The 23,951-nt window shown below is 40.9% G+C and overlaps 1 protein-coding gene across 5 annotated transcripts in view; it reads left to right on the top strand.

Moving 5' to 3' along the window:
* Positions 1 to 23,620, top strand: part of sh3kbp1 (SH3-domain kinase binding protein 1) — a 46,950-nt gene extending 23,330 nt beyond the window's left edge. For 2 of the 5 annotated variants that reach the window (XM_011489132.4, XM_078938718.1), the window contains 17 exons: positions 1,808 to 1,922; positions 2,995 to 3,101; positions 4,394 to 4,535; positions 4,627 to 4,703; positions 6,189 to 6,278; positions 12,277 to 12,346; positions 13,091 to 13,185; positions 13,269 to 13,364; positions 13,463 to 13,514; positions 13,597 to 13,668; positions 14,226 to 14,361; positions 14,454 to 14,524; positions 14,612 to 14,718; positions 19,931 to 20,062; positions 20,321 to 20,541; positions 20,614 to 20,677; positions 20,815 to 23,620. In XM_011489132.4, coding sequence (XP_011487434.1) covers positions 1,808 to 1,922; positions 2,995 to 3,101; positions 4,394 to 4,535; positions 4,627 to 4,703; positions 6,189 to 6,278; positions 12,277 to 12,346; positions 13,091 to 13,185; positions 13,269 to 13,364; positions 13,463 to 13,514; positions 13,597 to 13,668; positions 14,226 to 14,361; positions 14,454 to 14,524; positions 14,612 to 14,718; positions 19,931 to 20,062; positions 20,321 to 20,541; positions 20,614 to 20,677; positions 20,815 to 20,853 — 1,686 coding nt within the window. In that variant the 3' untranslated portion in view covers positions 20,854 to 23,620. The remainder of the gene's footprint in view (positions 1 to 1,807; positions 1,923 to 2,994; positions 3,102 to 4,393; positions 4,536 to 4,626; positions 4,704 to 6,188; positions 6,279 to 12,276; positions 12,347 to 13,090; positions 13,186 to 13,268; positions 13,365 to 13,462; positions 13,515 to 13,596; positions 13,669 to 14,225; positions 14,362 to 14,453; positions 14,525 to 14,611; positions 14,719 to 19,930; positions 20,063 to 20,320; positions 20,542 to 20,613; positions 20,678 to 20,814) is intronic. The other 3 variants (XM_011489133.4, XM_078938717.1, XM_011489134.4) reach the window with 3 other exon arrangements.
* The last annotated feature ends 331 nt before the right edge of the window (positions 23,621 to 23,951 follow it).

Raw genomic sequence — 23,951 nt, 5'->3', positions numbered from 1 at the left:
TGAATTAACAGAGTGGCGGGACATCACATACCTCGATGGGTCTAAGTCTGTCCATATCTTTCACTGCAGATGCGGTCTCTTCATCCTCATCCTGAAGTGTAACTATGTAAATAAAGATGCTCGATCTACAAACAGACAACTAAGGATCTAACAACATTAATCACTTACAATTACGACAGACTGTGGTGATGCAGGAGACTCCATTAATATGTACTGACCATCGGCATCTGCAATACAATAAAAACCAGTCAGATACTCTATGTATATTCTCAAGCAAACACCTAATAAATGAGAATACATTAGATTACATTAGACATCATATGCTGTAATATTGAATAAAATATACAATTGAAATGCATAACACATAAAAGTAATGCTTTCTAAATGTGTTTGTTAAATGGTGAGTGTATATTTGATGTATTCAACACTGATGCACAGTAAAATCATCAATTCATCATGACTTATAATGTGATATACCTACATTTAACCAAGCCACTTATGGTTTTGGCCACGTCTGATGAGGTGCCCCCTGGAATCCCATCCACGACTGGTCTCCCTTTATTGAGGGACAGTGCCAGCTCCACGGCTGGGGTGAGGGAAGGTGGAGGTGGACCCCCGCCTGTTTGACGGGCCTCAGCCTTTTTTCTATTGGCTACATAACCACATTACATGGAATATTGTATTACATGACAATTCTGTGCGTTGGTATCTTGATATTTATATTTTACCTTGTTGGAGAATGTTCTTGTGCTTCATTTTGACTTGCGTCAAGGTCCTCCTCGTTTTTGGAGGTATTACAGCTGATAACAGAGGAACCACAAATTATTGATTTGTCTTAGATATATATGCAAACTGCTTCTCATCTCCCCATAAGCAGTTTGCATCGCTATGACAATGGAAATGAGATTATACTCACATGTTTGATCTATCAGTGATTTTTTGCCAATCAGCCATTCACTCTCTCACTGATGCAGTGGTATTACTTTTCCTGGTGATGATAGGTTTAAATTCCTCGTAAGCCGCCATCAAAATCTCCAACTCCGTCTCGCTAAAGTAAAGGGCTCTCTTTTTTTCTCCACTCGTTTCCGTGGTGACTCGTGAAATCTGCCATCCATTGAGAATGTCTTTATATACCTGCCGTGCCCGCGCATTAACCCAGGATTAACAAGTCGAGCGTAATTACGCTAACTCATATCCGGTGTTTTGGAACCGACATACCCAGAGTAAGCAAGTTCAGGCAGATTTCAGCCAGAGTTCAGGGTTAAAGTCAGGGTAGTTTATCCCTTGTGCTATCTTAAATGACCCCCCCCCCCCCCCCTTGCATTGACGTGTTCTTCCTACCATGACAAAGGTGGATAAAGGTGGAAAGATTTCATGTAATCCATGGACACCTGTGAAGATCACAAATCACTGAAGAAAAAAGGTTCAGAGCACTGTCTAGTGGGTCTAGATGACCCACCTCCCAACGTTAAAGTGCCTAGGATAGCACAAGGGTTAAACATGCTTCCTGGAATACCCCCCTGGACTCCTCCCTGGGGGTGGCATGTCCCACCAAGTGAAAAACCTGGAGAACACTTAGATACTGCTGAGACCTGAAAACACATTTAGATTTTCCCAGAGGAACTGAAGGAAGTGGCTGAGGAGAGGAGAGTTTGAGCATCTTTGCTTAGACTGTTGTTCTTGCTACCAGGTTCCAGATGAACGGAAGAAAATGAAGGATGGCACATTTCTCAATGTTTGGATTTCTTCAAATTAGCATAAAAACTAACCTTGTTTATGTTGTTCCCTTCTCTGCTACCCTCTGCAGGAGATCAAAAAAGAGGGAAAGAGGGATGGAGGACAGGTGAGCTTGATCAAGCTAGAGCTTTCCAATGGCAGCACCAGCCCCATGTCAGACCAAAGCATACGTCCTGGAAATAAAGGTACTCCATCACACACAGCACTATGAACATGAGGCAAACCCCCATCTCTAGTACTTCCTATTAGTGTGGTAAGAAACTCATGAGGATTACCTTCTATTATGCTGTGTATCCCTACACTAACCACTTTTTCTTAGGTGTTTTTTGAACAGTGGTGTTTGCCTGTCACACTCAGAAAAGACAATAGTGTATCAAATATTTTTTGTATAATACAACACTCCTGATGTGGTAAAAGGTCTAAATTAAATTATTCTGGTGTATTTTTTGACACTAAATGAGTTAATTAAAACAGATCCAGCATGATATGCTGTAAATATGATATAGTATCAAAACAAGGATGATGTTTTTCTAATACCTAGACTGACATAAAAAATACATTGCACTTTGCTAGAACCAATTACAATTTAAAAAAGTAAAAGTATATATATATATATGTTGGCCAAAAAAAGCATAAAATGACCACAATTGATAAAAAACCGGACTTAACTATTTACAATTATGTGCAGTCAAAGATTGTATAGATAAAATAAAATAAAAATCCAGACACGATTAAAAAAATGAAAAGAAGGAAAGGAACCGACATCAAAACTGTAAAATCTGTGTAAACATTACAAAAAAATATTTTTTTTTACTGCACAAATATACAAAACACATAAGACATGCTTTAACATTAAAGACTATAACAAAAACATAAAACATCTATTGAAACTCATAAACAATAAAGTAGTTATCAACAAAAAACCCAGGTAAAACCCTTTGAACGTGTACAAACAGTCCCTTCCCAAGTCTATCCCTTTAGAGTTAAGATGAACTTGAGTGACCCCCTGTGGACACAAGAAGAACTGCAGGCTCACCCCTCAACTGATGTGGACAGTCAAAAGTCCTGAGTGAACTAATGTGTGTGAGTCCAACAACTCCTGTCCCAGAAGGGAGAACATTTTAGGCTGTCATACGATTGAAGGGTCAGAGGTCAATCTGCCCGCTCTGTGAATGATCAAACTTTTCCATTTCTATGTTTGTAAAAATGAGTTCTTCCTGAGCAGTTTTTGTGTGTTTTGATGCTTTTTTGATGCAGGGGAACAGATCCGTAAGCGGAGATGTAAAGCTGCATTCAGCTATGCACCTCAACATGAAGACGAACTGGAGCTTAGAGTCGGTGACGTGATAGAAATCATTACTGAGGTAAGGCTTTTAATTGTTAACCTGAGTGAAGAAGTCAAAGAAAGATCTATGACAAAATGCCTAAATAAATGTAGCCTTTCATTTCATTTCATTTATTTATTTGTTCCTTTCATGAAAATCGATGTTCAAATGTTTACATGTTTCTCTTACATATTGAACATTTTCATGATTGGAAGGGAGCAGAATTGAAGAACACAATTCTTATAATTATCTGCTCCCTTTTAAACATTACATTTACATTTCTCACACCTTCTCCTGTGCTCAGATTTCACAATGTACAGTTCCACTACACAGTAAAAACATTCCATTCATTTAATACATACATTCCAAAAATTCCACTCAACAGTCAAGTTTGTACAAAATAATTTGTTTAGCTTTATACATGCGTTTAAATTTAATAATATTTTGACAACTTTTTAACTGATTCTCCTGGGAATTCCACATTTTTACCCCTGCAATAGACAAACACTTTTGCTTTAATGTTGTTCGAGCAATCTGTTGTTTGAAATCAAATTTTCTCCCATGATTTTCTTCTCCTGTGGTAAAAATAAAAAGCTTTTGTAGGTCTTCTGGTAAATCTCTGTTTCTGGCTTTAAACATAACTAATAAGGTCTGCAATTCAATTCAATTTTTAAGTTTTACTAAATAAATGTAGCCTTTAGTAAATATGTTTGCATAATAAAAGACAGAGTGTTTAAATGTTCATCACAGCATTTTAACTCAGGAGGTAACAAATGAGAAAAACTGAAAACACAAGTTTTAGTTGTCTTAATTCTTTTTTTGAGTGAGAAATTCCTGAGGTTGGATTTTATAACAGGTTGAAACACCACAAGCTAAAAAATAAATATTTTAAAAAGAATATGGTTAAAACTACAATTTGAAAACATTTTATAGATATTTTCAATATAGATTCAAGTTTATTTTAGTAATAAAAATAATTGATATTAATAATTGAAACCGGGAAAAAACATAACATAGAAAGTTGAGAACATTCTCTTTTAAGAAAATAAGTAAAAATAATAATGTCTGGACTTTTTATTTTCAAATTTAAAAAAAGATTTTTTTAGATTGTTCTAACCCCAATAAAAATGTTGTCTCCACTTTCTTTTGTGGTAGGAGTTGCATTCTATATGGATATGATCCGAATATCAAGTTTTGCCAACAAGAGAATCCTCTCCTGGGATCCTCCTTACTTTTATCCAGCTTACTTAGAATCCTTCATCTACCAGTGTATCAGTTTTACCTGCATCAGTGTAAATCTGTACAGTTTTATAGAATGTGTATCATTTCAGGTGGAGGAAGGCTGGTGGGAGGGAGTCCTTAATGGGAAGACCGGTATGTTCCCATCCAACTTCACCAGAGAGATAGCAGCAGAGTCCGACATGCCTTTAGCGGACACCCCTACCTCACATGATGAACTTCGCAGCCAGACCAGTGAGACCACGAGCTCAAAAATGTCTTTTTATTCTCTTTTTGACTAACCAACTTAAAGGAGGTCATTTTTACAATGTCTGTGTTTGTCCAGGTAAGGACAGCCCAGGCAGTGAAAGTGATGGAGGTGACAGCCGGTCAGAAACTGGGTCAGAAATCCATCCCAAGAAGGTCATTAAAATACTGAGTGACTGAGTCACATGTCACATGCCGACATCTTCTTACTGTCAACATCCATCCACTTTCTTTACTTGCTTACACTGCTGAAGACATCTTGACTTAAAAAAGGTGGGATGAATGCCATCAGGATCCTGATCATTTCAGGGTGCTAATCACCCATGACATGTTGTTGTTGCATTGCAAAACCATCAGAAACCTTACTAAAAATGTTCAGAAATCTCTTTTCAAGAAGCTTCATGTCAACATGAAGAAAACCTGAATGGCTCGAAGGCTCCACCTGCTGTCCATCCGAAGAATGTGCAGTACAGTTAGCACTAGCGACTGTTTCAGGTCAAACTGTTCCAATCCAAACATATAAGTGAGCCAAGCAAATCTTACAAGAAGCCGTTTATCAATTAAATGAGATGTCTGTAAGAAGAAATGCACTGAAGAGACATGCCACAAGAAAGATCTCCAATGGAGGTATCAGGCAGTATTAAATTCTAGAATATTATTGATTGAGTTTAAGCTCAAATGCTTAAAAATAAGTGTATGAATACAGCTAAGTTTAATTAAACTGAATCAATCTTCACCTAAGAACCGGAGAAAGTTAGTTTGCCATCTCTCGGTGGATTGTCCCTGACCCAAGTGGAGGAGTTTAAATATCTTGGGGTCTTGTTCACGAGTGAGGGAAGACTGGAGCCTGAGATTGACAGGCGGATCAGAGCAGCGTCCACAGTTGTGCGGTCGCTGTACCGGTCCGTTGTGGTGAAGAGAGAGCTGAGCCGAAAAGCAAAGCTCTCAATTTACCGGTCGATCTTTGTTCCACCACTCACCTATGGTCATGAGCTATGGGTCATGACCGAAAGTACCGGGTCCAGAATACAAGCGGCTGAAATGAGCTTCCTCCGTAGGGTGGCGGGGCGCTCCCTTAGAGATAGGGGTAGAAGCTCGGTCACCTGTGGAGAGCTCGGACTAGAACTGCTTCTCCTCCACATCGAAAGGAGCCAGTTGAGGTGGCTCAGGCATCTAGTCCGGATACTTCTCTGGGGAGGTGTTCCGGGCATGTCCCACTGGGCGGAGGCACCGGGGAAGACCCAGAATACGCTGGATATCTCAGCTGGCCTTGGAACGCCTCTGGGTTTCCCCACAGGAGCTGGAGGAAGTGGCCGGGGAGAGGGAAGTCTGAGCATCTTTGCTTAGGCAGCGGAGGAAGATGGATGGAATCTTCACCTACTACATCCAAAATCTGTTTAGTCCCATTCACACTTTTATCAGATGGAAGTTTCACCTTTGATTACTTTAAATCAATAGTTATGTTAAAAGATTTTGTGAAAAAAAGACAAAGGGGATTTTGAAGGAAATTTGACAAATAAATTGACAAGTAATTGAATTGTGTTTCATTGGAAATGAAATGAATTGTGCATGGAAGGTCAAAGTTTTTATTTCTTTTGGATGATGAATCTTGTAATATTATGTCTTGAAACTATCTTTCAGGTCAAAGGCTTTGGCTTTGGGGAAATCTTCAAAGACCAGGTGATAAAGCTAAGACCTCGATCCATAGAAGTGGACCCAGAAGGAGTCAAAGTGAGTCACGTTGATGTGAAACTGCAGCACAACTTCCGAAACATAAAACAGGACCACCCTTTAATGTTTATTTTCAAAACTGATGTTTATACCAGTTTTCTTCAAACTAATGCTCCTAATTTTCATATTTCTGATGCTTTTATGGTTTTCTTTGAGACTCAGCTCCTCCCCTTCCTCAGCTGAAGTGTTACAGTGCAGGAAGTGGTTCATTGTTCTCACACACGAGCAAAGCAGAAGTGATTGCTGAGCAGAGCGAGTCAGGGAGCAGAGGGGAGGTGATTCAGCACTCACATGTTCTCCTGCTGCCGGCGCTGATGCAGCAAAGCTGTGTCTCGCTTAAACTGGACAGACGGGACGGTAGGGCTGACTTCCCTTCACCTCTTTTTGCCTAACAAGTTAACATTCTTTGGGCATTTCTTGTATATTACATAAGGAAAAATAGATTATGGGAGACTGCTGTTTTTGTCATAGCTTTTGGTGGTTCTTGTGTAATTTATGGACAGAAAATACTACGGAGGAAGCTTTTGACCTGAAGAATAACAAATGAGTTTATACATTGATGACAAATTACATAAAAACTGCTGAAATGGCAAAAGCCATCATCTGGTGTTTTCACTTTTTTTAGGAATATTTTAATACATAGTATGATCTGAATGCGAAAGATGAAAGGAGCAGGAAACCTTCATTCATAAAAAACAGGCACATATGTCAACACCTTTTTCTGGTATTGAATGTAAATGGAAGTTCTTTCCAGATCACAGCTATAAGTGCAGAAAGCAGCAGCCCTGAAAGGCTCAGATGGTTGTCTCCTGTGGCGTCTGCAGATGTGTGTGTGTCTGAAGGATGTTTGTGCGCCTGTCCTGCTGAGGGAGAGGCGGCTCTGCTGCTTTACAATGCTTTACGGTGACACTATTTCTGCTTCCTAATGAGGCCCTGAAGGAAGCAACGGCGTCTTCATCCGGTTCAGTCACTTGCTATTACTCACAAAGAGCTAAGACACAAAACCAGCCGTTTGAACCAAATGAAAATTGTTGGATGATTAGCATTAGGACTGACGTTTCCACAGGACCCAAAAAGAAGAATTTTGAGCTTCTTTCTCTGCAGTCACTCAGACAATAGTCTATTGGGGCGGCCGTGGTGCAGCGGTAGGGCGGTCAACCCATGATCGTAAGCTTGCAGGTTTGATTCCCGCCTTCCACACCCATGAGTTGAAGTGTCCTTGGGCAAGAGACTGAACCCCACCTTGCCTCTGGTGGTAGGCAGGCGCCTGTGTTTGGCAGCGGAGCAGCCACCAGTGTGTGAATGTGTGTGTGACTGGGTGAATAGGTCTGTGACTGAAGCGCTTTGTCCTTGTAGGAAGAAAGGCGCTATATAAGTATAAGCCATTTACCATTTACCATTTACCATTTCTATTCAGGGAGGAAATCCTGATTTATTTTTAGTCAGAAGTGGTGCAATAGAAAATCTATCTTCATAGTTGTAGGAGATCTTATTTTGCAGGGTTTCAAAGTGCAAGACAAAGATAAATGCAATGAAAAGTGAAGACTTGAGAGGGAGCTACAATAATCTCAATTATTCCTTATTTAGTTACTGCTTCAATAATGCAAACTCTAAACTTTGAGTGAAGAAAAAAATTAGTTCAAAAATTAAGAGTGGAGTTGCAAGAGGTTTTTCTCTAACATTATGACCTTAAATAACACAAAGGTTTTGCAAAAGTCTTCACTTCCCTGCAGAGATTTGTGCAACAAAAGCACAGTCTTTGAGGTTGAAGTAGAGAGACATTGTGGTTTGAAAGATTTGCAAACAAAACTTGAGTTACCACAAACAGGCAAATATGACTTAAGCCGAAAGTACAGTTTGTTTCTCATTGGGCATTTTGACCTGAAGTCAACAATAGTGATTCAATTAAAAGATTAAACTCATCTAAAATGAAAAGTTCAATGTGTACCTGTGGTTTAGCTCAGTGAATTTAAACATAGGACGCTAATTTAACCTGTTCTAGAACACCGGTAGCTTGTGTGACGTGTAAGTTCTACTTTAACGTAAGATTTGCTTGGCCAACACTGGTCGTCTTTTTAAAATAACATTATTTCATTTGTTACCAATTTCCCAAATGTGTTACTAAGCTTCTAAAACTCTTTGTGAATTCCATCATTTGTTGCTGTTTTTATGAATAACTCTGCCAAGCAGATAAGAGCTCCACAGTGATCAAAACTGACTGCTTTATTTCCCAATCGGCTTTATTGGCAAAGTACAGTGAATATACAAGGAATTTAGCTTTGATGTCTTATGTTGTCATGTGCAAACAAATGAAAAGATAAGACAAGACAATAACTATGAAGAAAAAGATAAAGATAAGTACAACAGTTATTCCGGTGTGACAGTTCTCTGTGTCTGTGTTCCATACCCTGTGATTGGTCAGGAGGTCATCAGAGTGACGGCTTGGGGGAAGAAGCTGACTTTGCGGCGAGGGGTTTTGGTGCACATAGTTCTGAAACGCTGCCCTGACGGGAGGATGCCCAAAAGGTTGTGTCCGGGATGAGAGAAGTCGAGATTCTACCAGCCGCTTCCTGACCCTGGACTGGTACAGGTCCTGAATGGAGGGAAGGCGGGAACCAATAACCCTCTCAGCAGATCTGATGATTCTCTGCAGTCTGTTCCTGTCGTGTCTGGATGCAGATCCAAACCAAAACGTGGTAGATGTGGTCAGAACAGACTGGATTATTGCAGTGTAGAAGATGGTCAGCAGCCTCTGCGGCTGGTTGAACTTCTTACATTGTCGCATGAAGTACAACCTCTGCTGGGCCTTTTTCTGAAGTGTGTCAATGTTGGAGGTCCGCTTAAGGTCCCGTGGGATGGTGACCCCTAGGAACCTGTGTGAGTCTGTTGAGGGGACAGCGCTGTTGAGACTTGTGGATGGAGGGGGGTCCCTCCACTGTCATCTCCACAGTTTTATGATCAATGATCATATCAATGCAATAGAATTACTAGAAGAAGTTATTATTGCAGTCTATGCCTGATCTGTTGCTTCAAGAAGTGGATTAAAATAACATCCTATCTTTAATCTAAGTGTAATAATATGAATTAAAGGTTCCTTAATGTTACCTAGTCTCTGGAGAAAGCAAAGCTAAATAAATTAATGAGGATTGTTCATGACTTTTCTTCTTGTGAATGTTGAAGCTATAACTTTATACTAAATGTTTCAAACACTCTTGCTAAATGTCTGAAAGTCTTTCTAAACGGATTGGTCTGAGGCACTGCGGCAAATGCGATGCTGTGGAGGTTTCTGTCAGCTTGTGGCTTCACATGGGTCTCATTAGAGGGGGGGGTTCTCAGCAGAACAGAGCCGTGTGTGTGTCTGGAACAAACTGCCCACTGTCGGTGTGTGTGTCTGGGACAGAACCACCCTGGCTCCACAAACACTGTTCAGGTATCCACCTCAGCAGAGAAACTGCAGCCTGTGAGAGTTCGGTTATTGCTTCTGGTTCATCTGTGGGGATTTGAGTTTGTTAGTCTGTAGAGCTAGTATGTAGTTAGTATGTAGAGAACAGGCAGCATCAGGGGGGTCAAAGGTCCTCGCCGGGTCACTTAACTCTTCGCTTTTGTTTCTTTTGGTCGAAGTTTCAATCCCTTTAGTTGTTTCATTTTTTTATTTTATTTTATTTATTTGAATAATGAGAGTGCATATTAAACAATGTTTCAGCAGCTGCTTCAACATAAATATGCCAGAGGCACATCCATTGTCTTAAGGCAGGATAAAAGGTTCAACAATTACATTTACAACACAAAACAACAGCACAATATTAGTGATATAGATATCTACAAAGGTTATTTACGATAAAACACAAGTCTAAAAAACCCAAGAAAAACAATAATAACTAATGTCGGCAGGACTGGTTTGTTTTCAGCCGTTGTTTCAGAGCTGTTTGGAAGGTAGGTTAGTTTTCACAGTTTCTAGTGTGCTGTGGCAGCGTATTCCATAAATGTGTGCCTCTGATTGACACCACTGTTTGGCTACATTTAGTCCTGCGCCCTTGAACCAAACAGACCCCTCGAGTGAAAGCCCAACATTTGTTTTTTTAATTATAAAATCTAATAGGGGGGAGGGGCCAGCCATTCAAAATTTTAAAAATGAGACGGGAATCCATGTACATTTTGTAACTTTCAAAATCCATTAGGCCATACTTGGTTAGAATGTCACAGTAATGAGAACGCAGAGGCTTTATGTCTAAAATTTTCAGGGTTGTCTTAAACAGAGACTTGAGGGGTTTCAACGTGTTTTCATTTGTCTGGGACCATGTAGTGAGACAATAAGTGATGTGACTAAAAATCTTTGAGTGCATATAAACCTTTGCTGCCTCAGTAGTCAGAGACGAACTTATTTGCTTAAAATTTGACAGATTAATTTTGAAAATATTGAATATTTTCTTTACACGATCTTTAAAAGTTACGTTTGAAATGAAGATTACGCCAAGATGCTTGAATTGTTTTACAACTTCCAATCGCTCTCCATTGACCACTACATGTGGTTGTTCTTCCCTCTTTGGTTGATGTGAAAAAAAACAAACAGACGGTCTTTTTAATATTGAGATTGGAGCCACTGAAAGACTGGAACCATGGCTCCAGACAGAACAGCAGCTGCTTCAGCTTTTGTTTTGGAATGAACATACAGAACTGCATATAATTGTATTTTTGTATTCTTGCATACATCAGTCATGATTCAGCTGATCTTCTATTTTAATAACTATTTTCTGCGTTCAGTTCAATAATCTGTTCTTGGACGTGCTAGAGTCCTAGTCCTCCTTTTCATAGGCTGTGGTTTCTGGTTTTCTTTGGCCTGACTGAGCTGTACTCCTGAAGAGACAAGTCTAAAAAAATAGGTTTTCTTTTGTTTCTGTTTGGAAAACTGCTTATTGAAGCTTTAACTGAAGAATTCAGATCACTTTTTACAGCTAAAAGATAGATGTTAACTTTAGAGTAATCCAAATTTTTTGTTACCTCACTTATTTTTTTGCCTGAGCATTTGCAACTAAATGTAAAAATTACTCAATCTGTCCAAACCTGATTATATTTTCAGGAGCTTTCATCCAGAAAACAAATCTTTCCTGCCAAACAAAAAAACAAAACAAAGAAACAACAAAGAACAAGCCAAAAATAAAATCATTTTTATTCAGGGAACCATCTTGGATGAATAGCAAAAAAAAAACTGCCAAAATATCAAATCTTTGTGTGATACTTTCTATTTTCTTCTTCATCTGATCTTTTTCTAATTTTATTCAGTGGTTGACTTTGACTCAAAAGTCTTTTGAGTTTTGTTTGTTTGTTTTCATTTTGTTTTTGCCTGAATGAAAAATATTTCAAGAGATATTTGACATTTTAGTGTGAAATACTTTGTAAATATATGGGTGGCAGTGGTTCAGGAGGTAGTGCAGGTCGTCCAATGACCGAAGAGTCGGTTGCTTGATCCCCGCTCCACCTGCTGTGTCCTTGGGGAAGACACTTTACCCTCCCTGCCTCCAGTGCAGCTCCACTGGTGTATGAATGTGTATGAATGTCCCGGTGATGGTCAGAGGGGCCGTAGGCCACGCCTCTGTCAGTCTGCCCCAGGGCAGCATAGGCTACATCAGTAGTTACCATCACCAAGTATGAATGAGGAGTGAATGAATAATGGACACAATGTAAGCGCTTTGAGCAACAAGAAAAAACCCAGATAAATCTAATCCATTATTATTATAAGGATGCACGATTGTCATATTTAATGGAGAGTGCTTCAAGGAAAGAAAGCCTTTGTAGAACATAAATGAACATAGAAAAAATTGATAGAAAAAAAATGTTTGTTGACGATTAAAATGAAAAATCTGGCAGATCAAAAAGAACCAGAAAGACGAAGCAAAGGTTTTCTTCAGAAGAAATGCCAGCATGCTGTGGAGAACAGCCGGTTAGCTGTGAGAGGAAAGCGTGCTGAAGGTGTCATGCGCTAAAGTTTTCTGTTTGTCAGGTCGCAGAAGGAAAAGCATCAAGTGTTGCAACTGAAACCATGAAGACGGAGCCGGACACCAAAAGCAAAGGTGAGAAAAATCCTTTTTACGTGGTTCCATGTAACTGTCCACCCTTCAGCAGATCCCTTCAGGGGTCTCCACAGCCAATCAGCTTTCACTGATTTTATAGAGTATGCCGGATGTTCTTCCTGGATTTTCTTCTGGCTACATAGTTAGGTGGTAGTGTGAAAGGGTCTTCCCCAAGGACCCACACTGCAGGAAGCTCATTGCACCCCCTGGGAATCGAACTCTGGTTTCTCGCGACCTAGTCCTGCATGCAGACAACTGAGCCGTCCAGCTGCTCCTGGTTCCATGTATTTTATAATAAAACACTTCTAAAATGTAAAGGACCACTTCACTTTAAATGATGATGCGAAAAGTATCTAAAATAGTCTAAAAACATTTACCCTAAACTTGTATTTTAACATTTTTTTTAGTTTTCTCTTTTTGTTCTTGAAACTGGATTATTTTCAAAAGAAAAAAAAATAGAAAATGGACTTCTGCTTTAAGTTGTCATGTGCTAAAAATGAATAATTCGTATATTTATTTTCCATTGTTTTCGCTCTACCTTCCCCTATTATGTACATGACAGCATCATTCTTTTAGCTGGCGTTGTTTTGAGCCTCATCCTGACTGTTTCTTTTTGGGTTTGGCAGATTTGGTTCGGCTTAGTCTTAGGGCTAGAACAGGCTTTGACTAATGTTCACTCCACCGTACCAGTTGTTGCTTTTGCTCTGCACGTTTGCTCATGACTGTGGTCATCTTGTGTGTCAGGGCGGGAGCAGTGTAAAGTGCTTTTCCCATACGAAGCTCAAAATGAAGATGAGCTGACCCTAAAAGAGGGAGATATCATCAACATCATCACCAAGGTGGGAAGCGTTGACCCGTGTGACTGTCTGCCTCTCTGAACAAACTCCGAACAAACTCCAACATCTGAATCTGTGTCATCCAGGACTGTGCCGATGCAGGCTGGTGGATGGGGGAGTTTGGAGGAAGGCAGGGCGTCTTCCCAGACAACTTTGTGAAGCTGATAGAAGCTGAGAAAGAGGTATTAGTGGCATTTAAGGCCCTAAAAAAAGCTCTTTTGCCCCTCAAAGACTGGAAACCTTTATGGATTAATTTTTTCTGCTTTCTATTTGATTCTAGAGACCAAAGAAACCGCCTCCTCCCAGCACACCATCCTCCAAGCACTCCATGGGTAACTGCTCACTTTTTCTCTGTATTCCATGACAGAAACTGAAGATCATGATTTGCAGAAACTTCTCAAATTTAATCTGTAGAGAAAAAAAGTGAAGTGAAGAAGGCTCCCCCTGAGCGGCCCGAACACCTCCCACAAAGAGACTCCGATCGAGGTAAAGTCCTGTAGAGGGTCAGCTTTGGAACCAGCGAGAAGAATTTCCTCCTAAAAACAGGTCGGCTTTACAGCAAAGCTTTCTCTGCTGCACAGCCACAGGCTTTTCATGGTCTGTGCAGAAAGAACAGGAAGCTGCAGACCCTGAAGCTGGCAGAAGCATTGCTGCTGGGGCAAGACAGACTGTGCCCGCACTTCTGTTATTATGAAAGTGAAACAGGCAGCAGGAAGTTTGGTCTTCTGTAAGCTGCACCAAACACAGGATGTTCTTCAAGATGAAGAACAAAGCCTCATGAGTCAAACAGATTTTTTTTTTGGCTGATGTTTCAGCAGAAATGTGACCTTGAAAAATCCTTCTCCCGGCACCTCCTTGTCCCTCCTTTGCCTTTTTCTCCTTTGACATTTTGAGACCTTTCCTTTTTCCTCCACTTCCTCTTTCTTACTCCTCAAAGGTCAGACTCTGCTGCTGCTCCTTCCCTCCTCGTGATGCTGGTATCAGTGTTCCACATTCCTGACTCTTGTGTTCTTCGGGTGGTTTGTGGCTCTCACATTACCTAGGTGAAGAGATGAAGGTTGGAGACATCCCCAAGCCCTCCCTTCCATCTTTCCTCTCCAAGAAATCTGTCCCCACCAAGTTGAGCTCTTCCTCTTCCTCTCATCCTCCACGGCGCCCAGAGAGACCGCCATCACTGGCGTCAGTAATCACTCACACATGCACTGCCTAAAAACCTCCTAATCCCACTGGGTGTGCGGGGCTTAATGTTGTTTTGTGGTTTACCTGCATAGGTGCGAAAGCCCTAAATCTGAGGGTGGGGCTTCAACCCCAGATTCTGGCCCTGACAGGTCACATGACACCGGTGAGTCTGAGTGACAGGAGCATTGGCAGTGACAGTACACGCAGACGCCTGAACCATGTGTGTGTTTGTTCCTCTGTGTCTGCGCAGATATAGACCTGGATGCGGTTGTCCTGACAACAGAGAAGCTGAGTCACCCAACGGCATCGCGACCACGAGTTACAGACCGCCGGCCACGCTCACAGGTCATCTCAGCTGTGAGTAGCTTTTCTTCTGTCTCTGTTCCAAGCCTTAGTTTGTAACCTTGTCCTTTACGAAGGAAGGAAGGTTGAATCTGTCAGACTGTGAGACTGCACCCCAGAGTTAGGACAACGTCTGCTTTAACCAGCTTTCAGGAAACCTCAAGCATTCCTTATTCATCATTGCATCTAAAAATGTTTAGACAGAGTCCTAAAGCAAAGCGGCTGTTCAAGGTTGAAATGTGAAACCATTACAGACTGCTATACAAAACAGCAGCAATGCAACAAAATCTAAGTGAAGCTGATGGCTGCTGCAGCTTCCAAATCCTGCTCAGGGAGGAAAATCCAACCGTTATTTTTCTTTAATAGCTACATTAAAAACCCGGACCAGTAGGTTGGAAAACCTGAAAAAGCCCACAGACCACAGCATAGTTGATAGTGGCCGGCTTATTATTTAGATAGACACATTATGACACTTAACATACCAGTACATACAATAAACACATGAGAATCACAGCTTGGTTTAATCTTGTTATTTTCATGAAAAGGATTTTGCTTCAACCAAGGTTTTATTCTTAAGTCCAGTTTTGTTCAACCTTTAAGATTGAGATCCAGTATTTATTTTTTTTAGTTTGAGTTCTAGTTTCAGAATTATATCAGTTTCATCTGAATTCTAAGTGTTGTTCAGTTATCCCATTTGAGTTCAATTAAGTTTCCTGAAATTAAAATTGTGTTTCTCCCGATCATTGCTTTGACCAACAAACAATAATTCAGACAATTATATTCACAGTATTACCATGAATGAAAATGAAACAACAATAAAAAACACAACTCAAGGTGATATAGCAAAAAACGGAATGAACCCCAAAATAAAACTGTATCTCTTTCCATGTGACTGACTCAGAAGTGTTTGGGAGTTTGAGTGTATTGTCTGATTTTGTCCTGGAGGACTCTGCGTTTCGCAGGGGTGTGAGGAACGTTCCTACCAGTTCCAAGGAGAAAAGGGTCGTCCAATGTCCAGCAGAGGGGGCTTGGTGATAACTTTAAACGGCTTCAGGGCTGGCTCGCCATCTTTTTTCATCCCGCACATTTAGTGCGAAAAAGAATCCGTTTTATTCAGCTCAACCTTAATAGCCAAGTCCTGCTTGTTAAAGGAAATGTGTTTTTTTTCCAAGCAGGACAGGTGGAAAGGCAAAACCCAACTTCACCACAGTGTAAAAGTGATCAAAAGCTATCAAACTCTGATCGTTTCGTGCTTCGTCTTCTCCCTCGTTTATGAAGCTTGCATAATGGATGCTCCGTTAACTTACATAAAAGCTGTCATATCTGTAACAACCCGATTGGCTGTTGGCAGTCACATAGATAACCGCAGCTGGAGACTGCGCACCTTTAAAACAAAAATAGAAAGTATGAAAACAAAACTAAATTAAGTTTACCAGTTTTTTCTCTTTCTTGAAATAACACTGTGAACAATTGTCAACAATTTTTTATTTTTCTATTTATCTTGTATTTTTTCTGGTCTTATAAGCGCCCCTCTCACCCTCCGCGGGTGGTTTCTCCTCCAGGCCTAGGAGCTTGAGGGTCCTGCAGTATCTTAGCTGTTCCTGTTCTTTTCTGGACTGAGAGGTCTGAGGTCTTTCCTTGGGGGTTACTGTCCCGAGTGCTCCATAGAAATAAACTCTGGAGATGATCGAGTTGTTTGAAATGTAGAAATGCTGCTCAGAAGTTCAGTGCAGTTCAGTCGCAGGCAAATCCAAACATTAGTATGAACTAAACGCGCGATTGTGGATACGACCGCTTGGCTCTTTAAAGCAAACGACACCATCCCTTTCTTCCTGGGACCCTTTTTTTTTTTTTAACTTGTCCTGTCCAACAGCTGGGCAGACAGATGAGAGCTGAGGGCCTCTTGTGTTGGACATATTTTACTTTAACAAGAGGGGTTATTAATCTTCAGACAAACCAGAGGTATGTCTGAATTAGGGATGGGTACCGTGCCCCGGTATTGAACCAGCCCCGGGGCCGCATTCTTCAAGACCGCAGTATCGTTAAGATCTGACCTGAACGGTTCTGCTATCGGTACTGCCACTGGAGAAGTTACTTTTTCTTTCTTTTTTGTGTCCCACAAAATATAATCGTTATCTGCCATATTTAACTCACCAAGTCAGTCAATTTTCCGTTAATTAATGATGACATTAATTTCGGTATTCTCGTTGAAGCTGAGAGCTCTGTCTGTCTATTTGTGTGCGGGGGGGGCGGGGCTGTTGTTCAGACAGCACGCGCGCGCACACACACAAGACAAGGCAGCGCACACACAGTAAGTGGCGATCTTGTAGGGGACACGTGAGCGCCCTAGACTAAGAACTAACGTTTCTGCGTAAAAATTATTAAGTTTGCCGACCATGCTGTCACCCTGTTACTACGATGACCGTATGTTGCGCTGTTTGTGCAGAACAGGCTGGGGCAGCGGGAGGGGTGGGGGGGGGCGTTGCACGCGGAGCATACAACAAACAAGTAGAGAGGCGGGGCTTAGACTCACCGCTTATGATTCCAGACCCGCGACAAACTATCAGCTGCTTCCTAATACTTAATAATAATTAATAACTAATGATAGTTGTCATCCGTAAAATTAATATCATTTATTGGGTTTACTGGATTTAAAGAAAAATAAATGGAGTTGGCAAAATAGAAAGGAGTCTGCATCAAAGTGAATTTGTTTCCATCATTTAACTTAACTTAACTCTGGTGTTTGACAGACAGAAAAGTCTATTCAAGGTTGTGGAAAATGGACAAAAGATCAAATGAAACATCACACTCATTAATAATAAGAACAATTAGATTAAATAATTAAATAAATATCCTGTCTGGAACATTCTCATGTATAAAGTAAAATGTTTTGCTAAAAAAAAAACAATGTTGTTGCATAGTGAGGAAATAAAACACTTTATGTTCTTAATTTGTTATTTATTTATTTATTTATTTTTTGTCCTCAAAAAGTATCGATAAGAGTACCGTTAAGAGTACCGGATCGATAAGCAGTATCGATAAGAGTAGTAGTATCGTTAAAACCTTAACGATACCCATCCCTAGTCTGAATAAACCCCTTTTGTAATTGAGGCCAAACTTTATTAATTTCAATCATGTTTGAAAATCTTTGGTGTTGGACCGGACGGAAAAGGAAAGAGGGGAAGAAGAGAGAGGGAGGGGGGTGGGTGATAGTGGGAGGGGGGGGGGGGGGGGGATAAGACCATGAAGCAGCATAGAGCAGACAGGTTTACTGGTTGTTTATCTTTACGGTAAGGTTCAAATGTAGTACAAAAAGGGCGGGGCCTGTCCACACACACTCAAATGTCATCAACACACCTGCTAGCTGCAAAAAATGTCCACATGTCAACATGTACACAAAATAGATAGTGTTCACGAACGCATACTTATGCCTTTAAACCAACTAGTGTGAAATCTTTCAGTCATTCAATCATGCAAACTATTAGTGCAAAGGTGAGCTAACACCTGTGCTCAGGTGAGTGTTTATGTTCTTCTAAAATGGATGGTGGAACGTGAAAAGAAGGAGGGAGAGTGCCCAGCCACCCCCACACCCAGACCCCTGCCGCAGCAGCAGCGGCAGCCGGAACCCCCCAACGCCACACGGCAGCAGGCAGGGAACAACCGCCCCCCGGGCGACCAAGACCGCCACCCAGGCCAGGGCCAGCAGGACCGCCGCGGGGCCCCCAGAGCCAGAGAGCAGGGAAGCACGGGGGAAAGAGAGCGGCGCCCCAGCCCAACCAGGAGAGCAGCTCCCCCACCCGCGCCGGAAGAGCCCAACGCAGGGCCCCACCGGAGAAGGGCACCCACAGCCCCAGACTGGGACCTTTTTTTTTTACTGTTGTTTACCCTCTTACTTCTTTTTCCCTTCATGCCACTCATAATTGGTCAATAAGTGTTTGTGCTGAGCAGGGAAGGGGTAGCGAAAGCTTGCTTCCCGCGCAGTGAAAGCAGTGCTAGGTGCAACAACACAGAAATGAGTGACACTGGAAAAAGAAGCAAAATCCAGGACCACTTCACTTTAAATGATAATGCGAAAAGAGAATTTAGAGTCTGCAAGAAAACAATTCCATCTAGAAGCTCCAGAACCAACCTGCACCTGAGAACTGAGAGAATCTTCTTTTTTTTTACTTGTACTGTCCAACAACTGAGCAAACAGATTAGAGCTGAAGGCTTTTTGTGTTGGACAGGTGAGAGAATCTTCTCCTAAACAGAGAAGATCATCACTGACTGAAGAAACAAGATCCGCTTCACAAAGCTGAGACACTTAGTGTTTTTGAATGCCAACCTTCACATTGGGTGTGTGTCAACGTGTTCAACTCAGCCCACGTTAAGGGGCGCCACTGTCCGCCGACTGCAGCCAGTTCTTCTTGTGGCACCCGTAAAAGGGGCAGCTGAAGAGCCAAAAAGTTGATACCTCAAAGCCTTTGATTTGACAGGCTGGGAGGCTCCTCCCCTGAGTCCTGCTCGTACACTTGAAGGAGTGCAAGACGGTCTCTGACTATAGGGTAGAACTGAGATTTACACCCGAGAACACCTAAAATCTAGAAAAACAAATCAGTAAAATTTTAAAAATAGCACATTTCATTGTCATTTTTTAGAGATTAAACTGCGTATTAAAAAACTGTTGCAATGACTTTTTACATTTTAACTAGTTCAAAAAATGCATAACTCTTGTGCTGTTGTCAAATCCTGTTTAGAATAATACACAAAAAGTTAACCAAGAAATACTGCAAGCCAGAGAAATGGTTGGGTTGAAGCCAGCAATCTTACACTGCCCTCTATTGGCTGATTGGTGAATCACCTACATGGTTTTACAGAAACAGAAGTTTTTTGAAGTGGTTTTTCTACTATGTGCAGCAGCAGCGTGTCAGTAAATTCTATTGAAATGCATGTAATTACACTTAATATGACCATTTGACCTTATTATGAACATTGTATTACTCTTAATAGGACCATTTGACCTTAAAATGACCGATTTCCTACACTTAATATGAAAATTTGACTTTATTATGACCATTTTATCACACTTAATATGACCTATTGACCATAAAATGACTGTATGAACTCTTTTACATGTTGACCTTTCATTTGTAGTTTGCCATTTTCCACACATTTAGCTGATTTTGTTTTTAAACTGAGAATGTTTCACTGTGGTTAGGTCTTCTCTGATCTTGTGTATCTCCAACAGTCCTCCATGTCCAGCATAGGCCTGGGCTCCCCTCCAGTGGAGGACAGGAAGGACAGAGCGAAGGAGGAGCATGAGTCCATCTCCCACAAACCGCTGGATGGTTCCTCGAGGAAAGGAGTTCCTATCGTCCCCGTATGATCGCTACAGCACTTTTTACTCTTCCACCAGCAGATGGCAGCAAACTACACAACTTCACAAATCTTATTTCATTTTGGTAGATTAAAAAACAACAACTGATGTTTAAAAATCAGATTTGTTCATTAAATGCTAAATCTGAAAGGTCAATCAGTTTTTTTATCGTCCTCCCCCAAAGTCCCAAAAGACCTTTTTGAGAACAGCTGGATTAGAATACAGGCTTATGTGGGTCTGAAGTGTCTTTGTGTTGTCCAGCAGATACCAACAGTACCTGATGGTAAACCGGTGCCACCCAAGCCCTCCACCCTGATCCCTCCAAACTCCAGCCATCGCCCTGTCTCTTTGTCTTCCTCTATGGGTGCGAGTCCTTCTCCAGAGCGACGGCACTCCCCCCTGACGCCACTGACGCTGGAGGAACTCAGGCATCAGCTGAAAGACTTAAGAACCTCCATAGATTTGCTAAAGAGCCAGCACAGGTAAGATGTTCCCACACTGCAGGTGTTATTTATTTTATTTTTTTTTGGTAACACTAATCTATTTTATTTCAGGCAGGAAATGAAACAGCTGACCAACGCTCTGGATGAGGAGAAGAGAATGCGAATTAGTTTACAGGTTTGACAACAAAGACATAAGTACTTCAAAACAGCATGATCCTCTCCATTTAATAAAATGTCATTAATTAATCAGTCATATTTAGCACTTTAAGAACCTAAAACATGAAACAAAATTGGTCTGCTTTTGTTCTTCAGGTGGAGGTAGATCACATAAAGAAGAGCTTGTCCAAATGAGGACAAACACCTCCATGCCAGCCACCATTTGAAAGTGTTCTCACTGTCGGTTTTGACACTTTATCCAAAAGTTTGTGCCAAATGATCATCAGGATCAGCAGATGTTCAGCACCATAACCACCATTGGCCACCTTCTCCCCTTGTGATGCCGCCTTATCAAATCTGAGTTTCTTCATTTCTCGTCTAAAGAGGCCTCTGTTTTGGGTTTCCTTTGTCTTTGGAGCTTGCTGTGCCACTGCTACTGATGCACCCTGGCTTCCTCCTGAGCGTCATGACGGTCTCAGAAAAAGAACCCAGTGCCACAGCAAAATGGCTGGTACTTGAAGGTTCTGGGGGTGAATGAAACGTCTGATGCTCCAGATGACCTCTGTGCTGCTCTAAGTCCACTCTGCGGCCTTCACTTCCTGTCTGCGCGTGTGTGAGAGTGACTGCTTTCCTGCCTTGTGAGGACTCTTATTGTTTCTGTTTGAAACACAGTTTAGTTCTGTTGTGGGACTGTTGTTGGACTGTATATGTTTTCCGTTAAAACTAAATTAGGATTGATGAAGATAGAAATGCTACTTTGAAGTTATGCTCATCTGAACCTGCATTTAATTGGGACATAAATATGAGAAAATGTCTGTTTTTCTTAATTAAAAGTTATTTTTATTAAGACTTTAGGCTGTCTGAATAAATCTTTAGTGTCTTGGAAATTGGTGGAAATGTAGGTATAGAGAACGTCATCTGAATCAAAGGAGACATTGTGAAGTACTATCATAAGTAAGTCTCTGTGTCAATCTGTCAGCCTTTTCCCAGAAATACATCCCTGTTAAACATATCTGCATCTTTAGGCCTAAGAATGTAGCAGGCAGAGCTTTACAGCAAAAATAAAACAGACCAGGTTTGTGAAAATGGCAAAGATAATATAGAAAAGAGTTTTGCATACAATGTTTAAAGTGCTTGTCACAGTTGGGGGGGGGGGGGGGGGGGGGTAGAAATCCTCCGCTCTGTTTGGATTTGATGTAGCCTAGAATGTTAGCGAGATGTTGCTAAGGTGCAAATACTTCTTCCTACCTCCTTTTCCTGTCATTTTTTTTTACTTTCAGTCACAAACGCATTTGATTCTGTTTACAGCTTCTGAAATAGCAAAAAGACAGTTCAAGCAATTGGTGCTAATTGTAGAAAATCTCCTGTGAAAAACACAGAAGTACAGCAAAGTTAAGCCGAGAAAAAGAAAAAATGGAATAGTACTATCTTTAAACAAGCGTAAATTCAAGTAAATGTTCTACAAAAAGATTGATTTAAGTAACATATCGATCCATTGATCAAGTGATTTATGGGATGGAATTGCATTTTTTCCCCGCTTAACATTGTGGCTCTTTCTAAACTGTACAGCCTTTTTTCTACTGAGTGGAAAGTGAAACTTGCATCACTGTCTGCAAGCATTTCTAGCTTTAATTTGCAAATTAAAAAAAAAATCTTTTAAGTTTACCTGGAACAGTGTTGTTTGGTTTTGTTTGTGCATTCATATGCAAAATTCCTGCATATGAATGCACGTCATAGAAAGATCAGTGAAGAAATCAAGTGCCTTTGGAACAGCAGTGGAAATGGTGCAGCATGTTTGATGGAAACTGGAGAGGATTCACTTAGAATTCAGTTTCTACATGCCTCAGTGAAATTGAAACGGAGAATGTGAGCTGAGGTCCGACTGCCGTGAGTTAACCCTTGTGCTGTCCTAGACACTTTAACGTTGGGAGGTGGGTCATATGGACCCACTAGACATTGCTCTGAACCTTTTTTCTTCAATGATTTGTGATCTTCACTAGTGTCCATGGATTACATGAAATCTTTCCACCTTTATCCACCTTTGTCATGGTAGGGAGAACACCTCAATGGAAGGGGGGGGGGTCATCTAAGACAGCACAAGGGTTAACCAGTACCATCTGCAGATCTTTTGGCTCTGCTGAGGTTTTTTTGTGTGGGATCCTGATAATGACAACTTTTTAAAAGGGCATGTGTGACAGAAACATCAGATTATTGTGATCTATTTTCTAATTATTGATCGTTTTACAGATGTTTTGACTCTGGCTTGGTTCCTTTGGGATCTCCCTGCTCTCAAAAAAAATATAACATACTTTTTACACATATTGTAGCTTTAATTCTTTGCATGAGTGAAGTTTTACTAACATCTGAGAATGTTATATCACTTCCCATTCATATTCACTGAGGAACAGATGATGTCGTTACCATTTCTGATGCAAGGATTTTCCGCTGTAAAGGTAGAGAATGACGCCCGATTCAGAGATGTATTTGTTTGTTTTTTACATTAGCATTTTATTTGAAGCATAAAAAGCACAAATTATTTCCAGAACTAAACTGAAACACCTGTGAGATGCTTTCATAATTCCTCTTTTATGCTTTAATTTTTATAATCCCTTGAGCAGAGACAGCTGCAGAGATGGGAGGTGATGCAGATGAAATTCAGCTTCATGGAATGTAGTTAAGTCCTCACTGGTGAAGATTTCAGCATGTGCATGTGTGACTGTGAGTTAGCCCTTTTCCCTTAAATGTGCACAGAATCACTGGCATCCTGTCACTGTGGCCTTCCTGTTTTGGATTCTGTACTTCTTCTCTTTTCTTCCTGTATTTCGTATGACAGAGAAAAACTGCTAAGACTGAGGCTACGAGTTGTTTTTGTCTTGGTCCTTTCTGTCCAGGATTCTGATATATATATACATATATATATATATACTTTTATATTTCAGTGTAATAAAGAGGCTATTGTGTACCACATGTTTACATTGTTTTTATTCATTTTATTTCTAATGTATAAATTGGCAGACTAAAAGCGTTAGAAAGAAAAGCAGAAGTCACTGTAACAAGGATGTAAACGACCGTAGAAACTGCAGGTGTAGCACCAGAGAAATTCCCTTATTGCAGAACAAACACACCATGGTTCCTGTCCAGCATGTGTTGAAGTGTCCTTGAGCAAGACACTGAAGCCCAGGCTGCTCCTGGTTACAGGTTGCCGACAGTGTTCGGCAGCAGAAACATCAGTGAGTTTGTGGGCAAACGGATCTGGGACCAAAGCGCTTTGGGCCTACTAAGAGGGTTAAAAA

The sequence above is a fragment of the Oryzias latipes genome, chromosome 20 (genome assembly GCF_053564925.1).
Source record: "Oryzias latipes strain Hd-rR chromosome 20, Olatipes_Hd-rR_3.1".
NCBI classification, from domain to species: domain Eukaryota; kingdom Metazoa; phylum Chordata; class Actinopteri; order Beloniformes; family Adrianichthyidae; genus Oryzias; species Oryzias latipes.
This window is presented reverse-complemented; position numbering and strand designations above follow the sequence as displayed.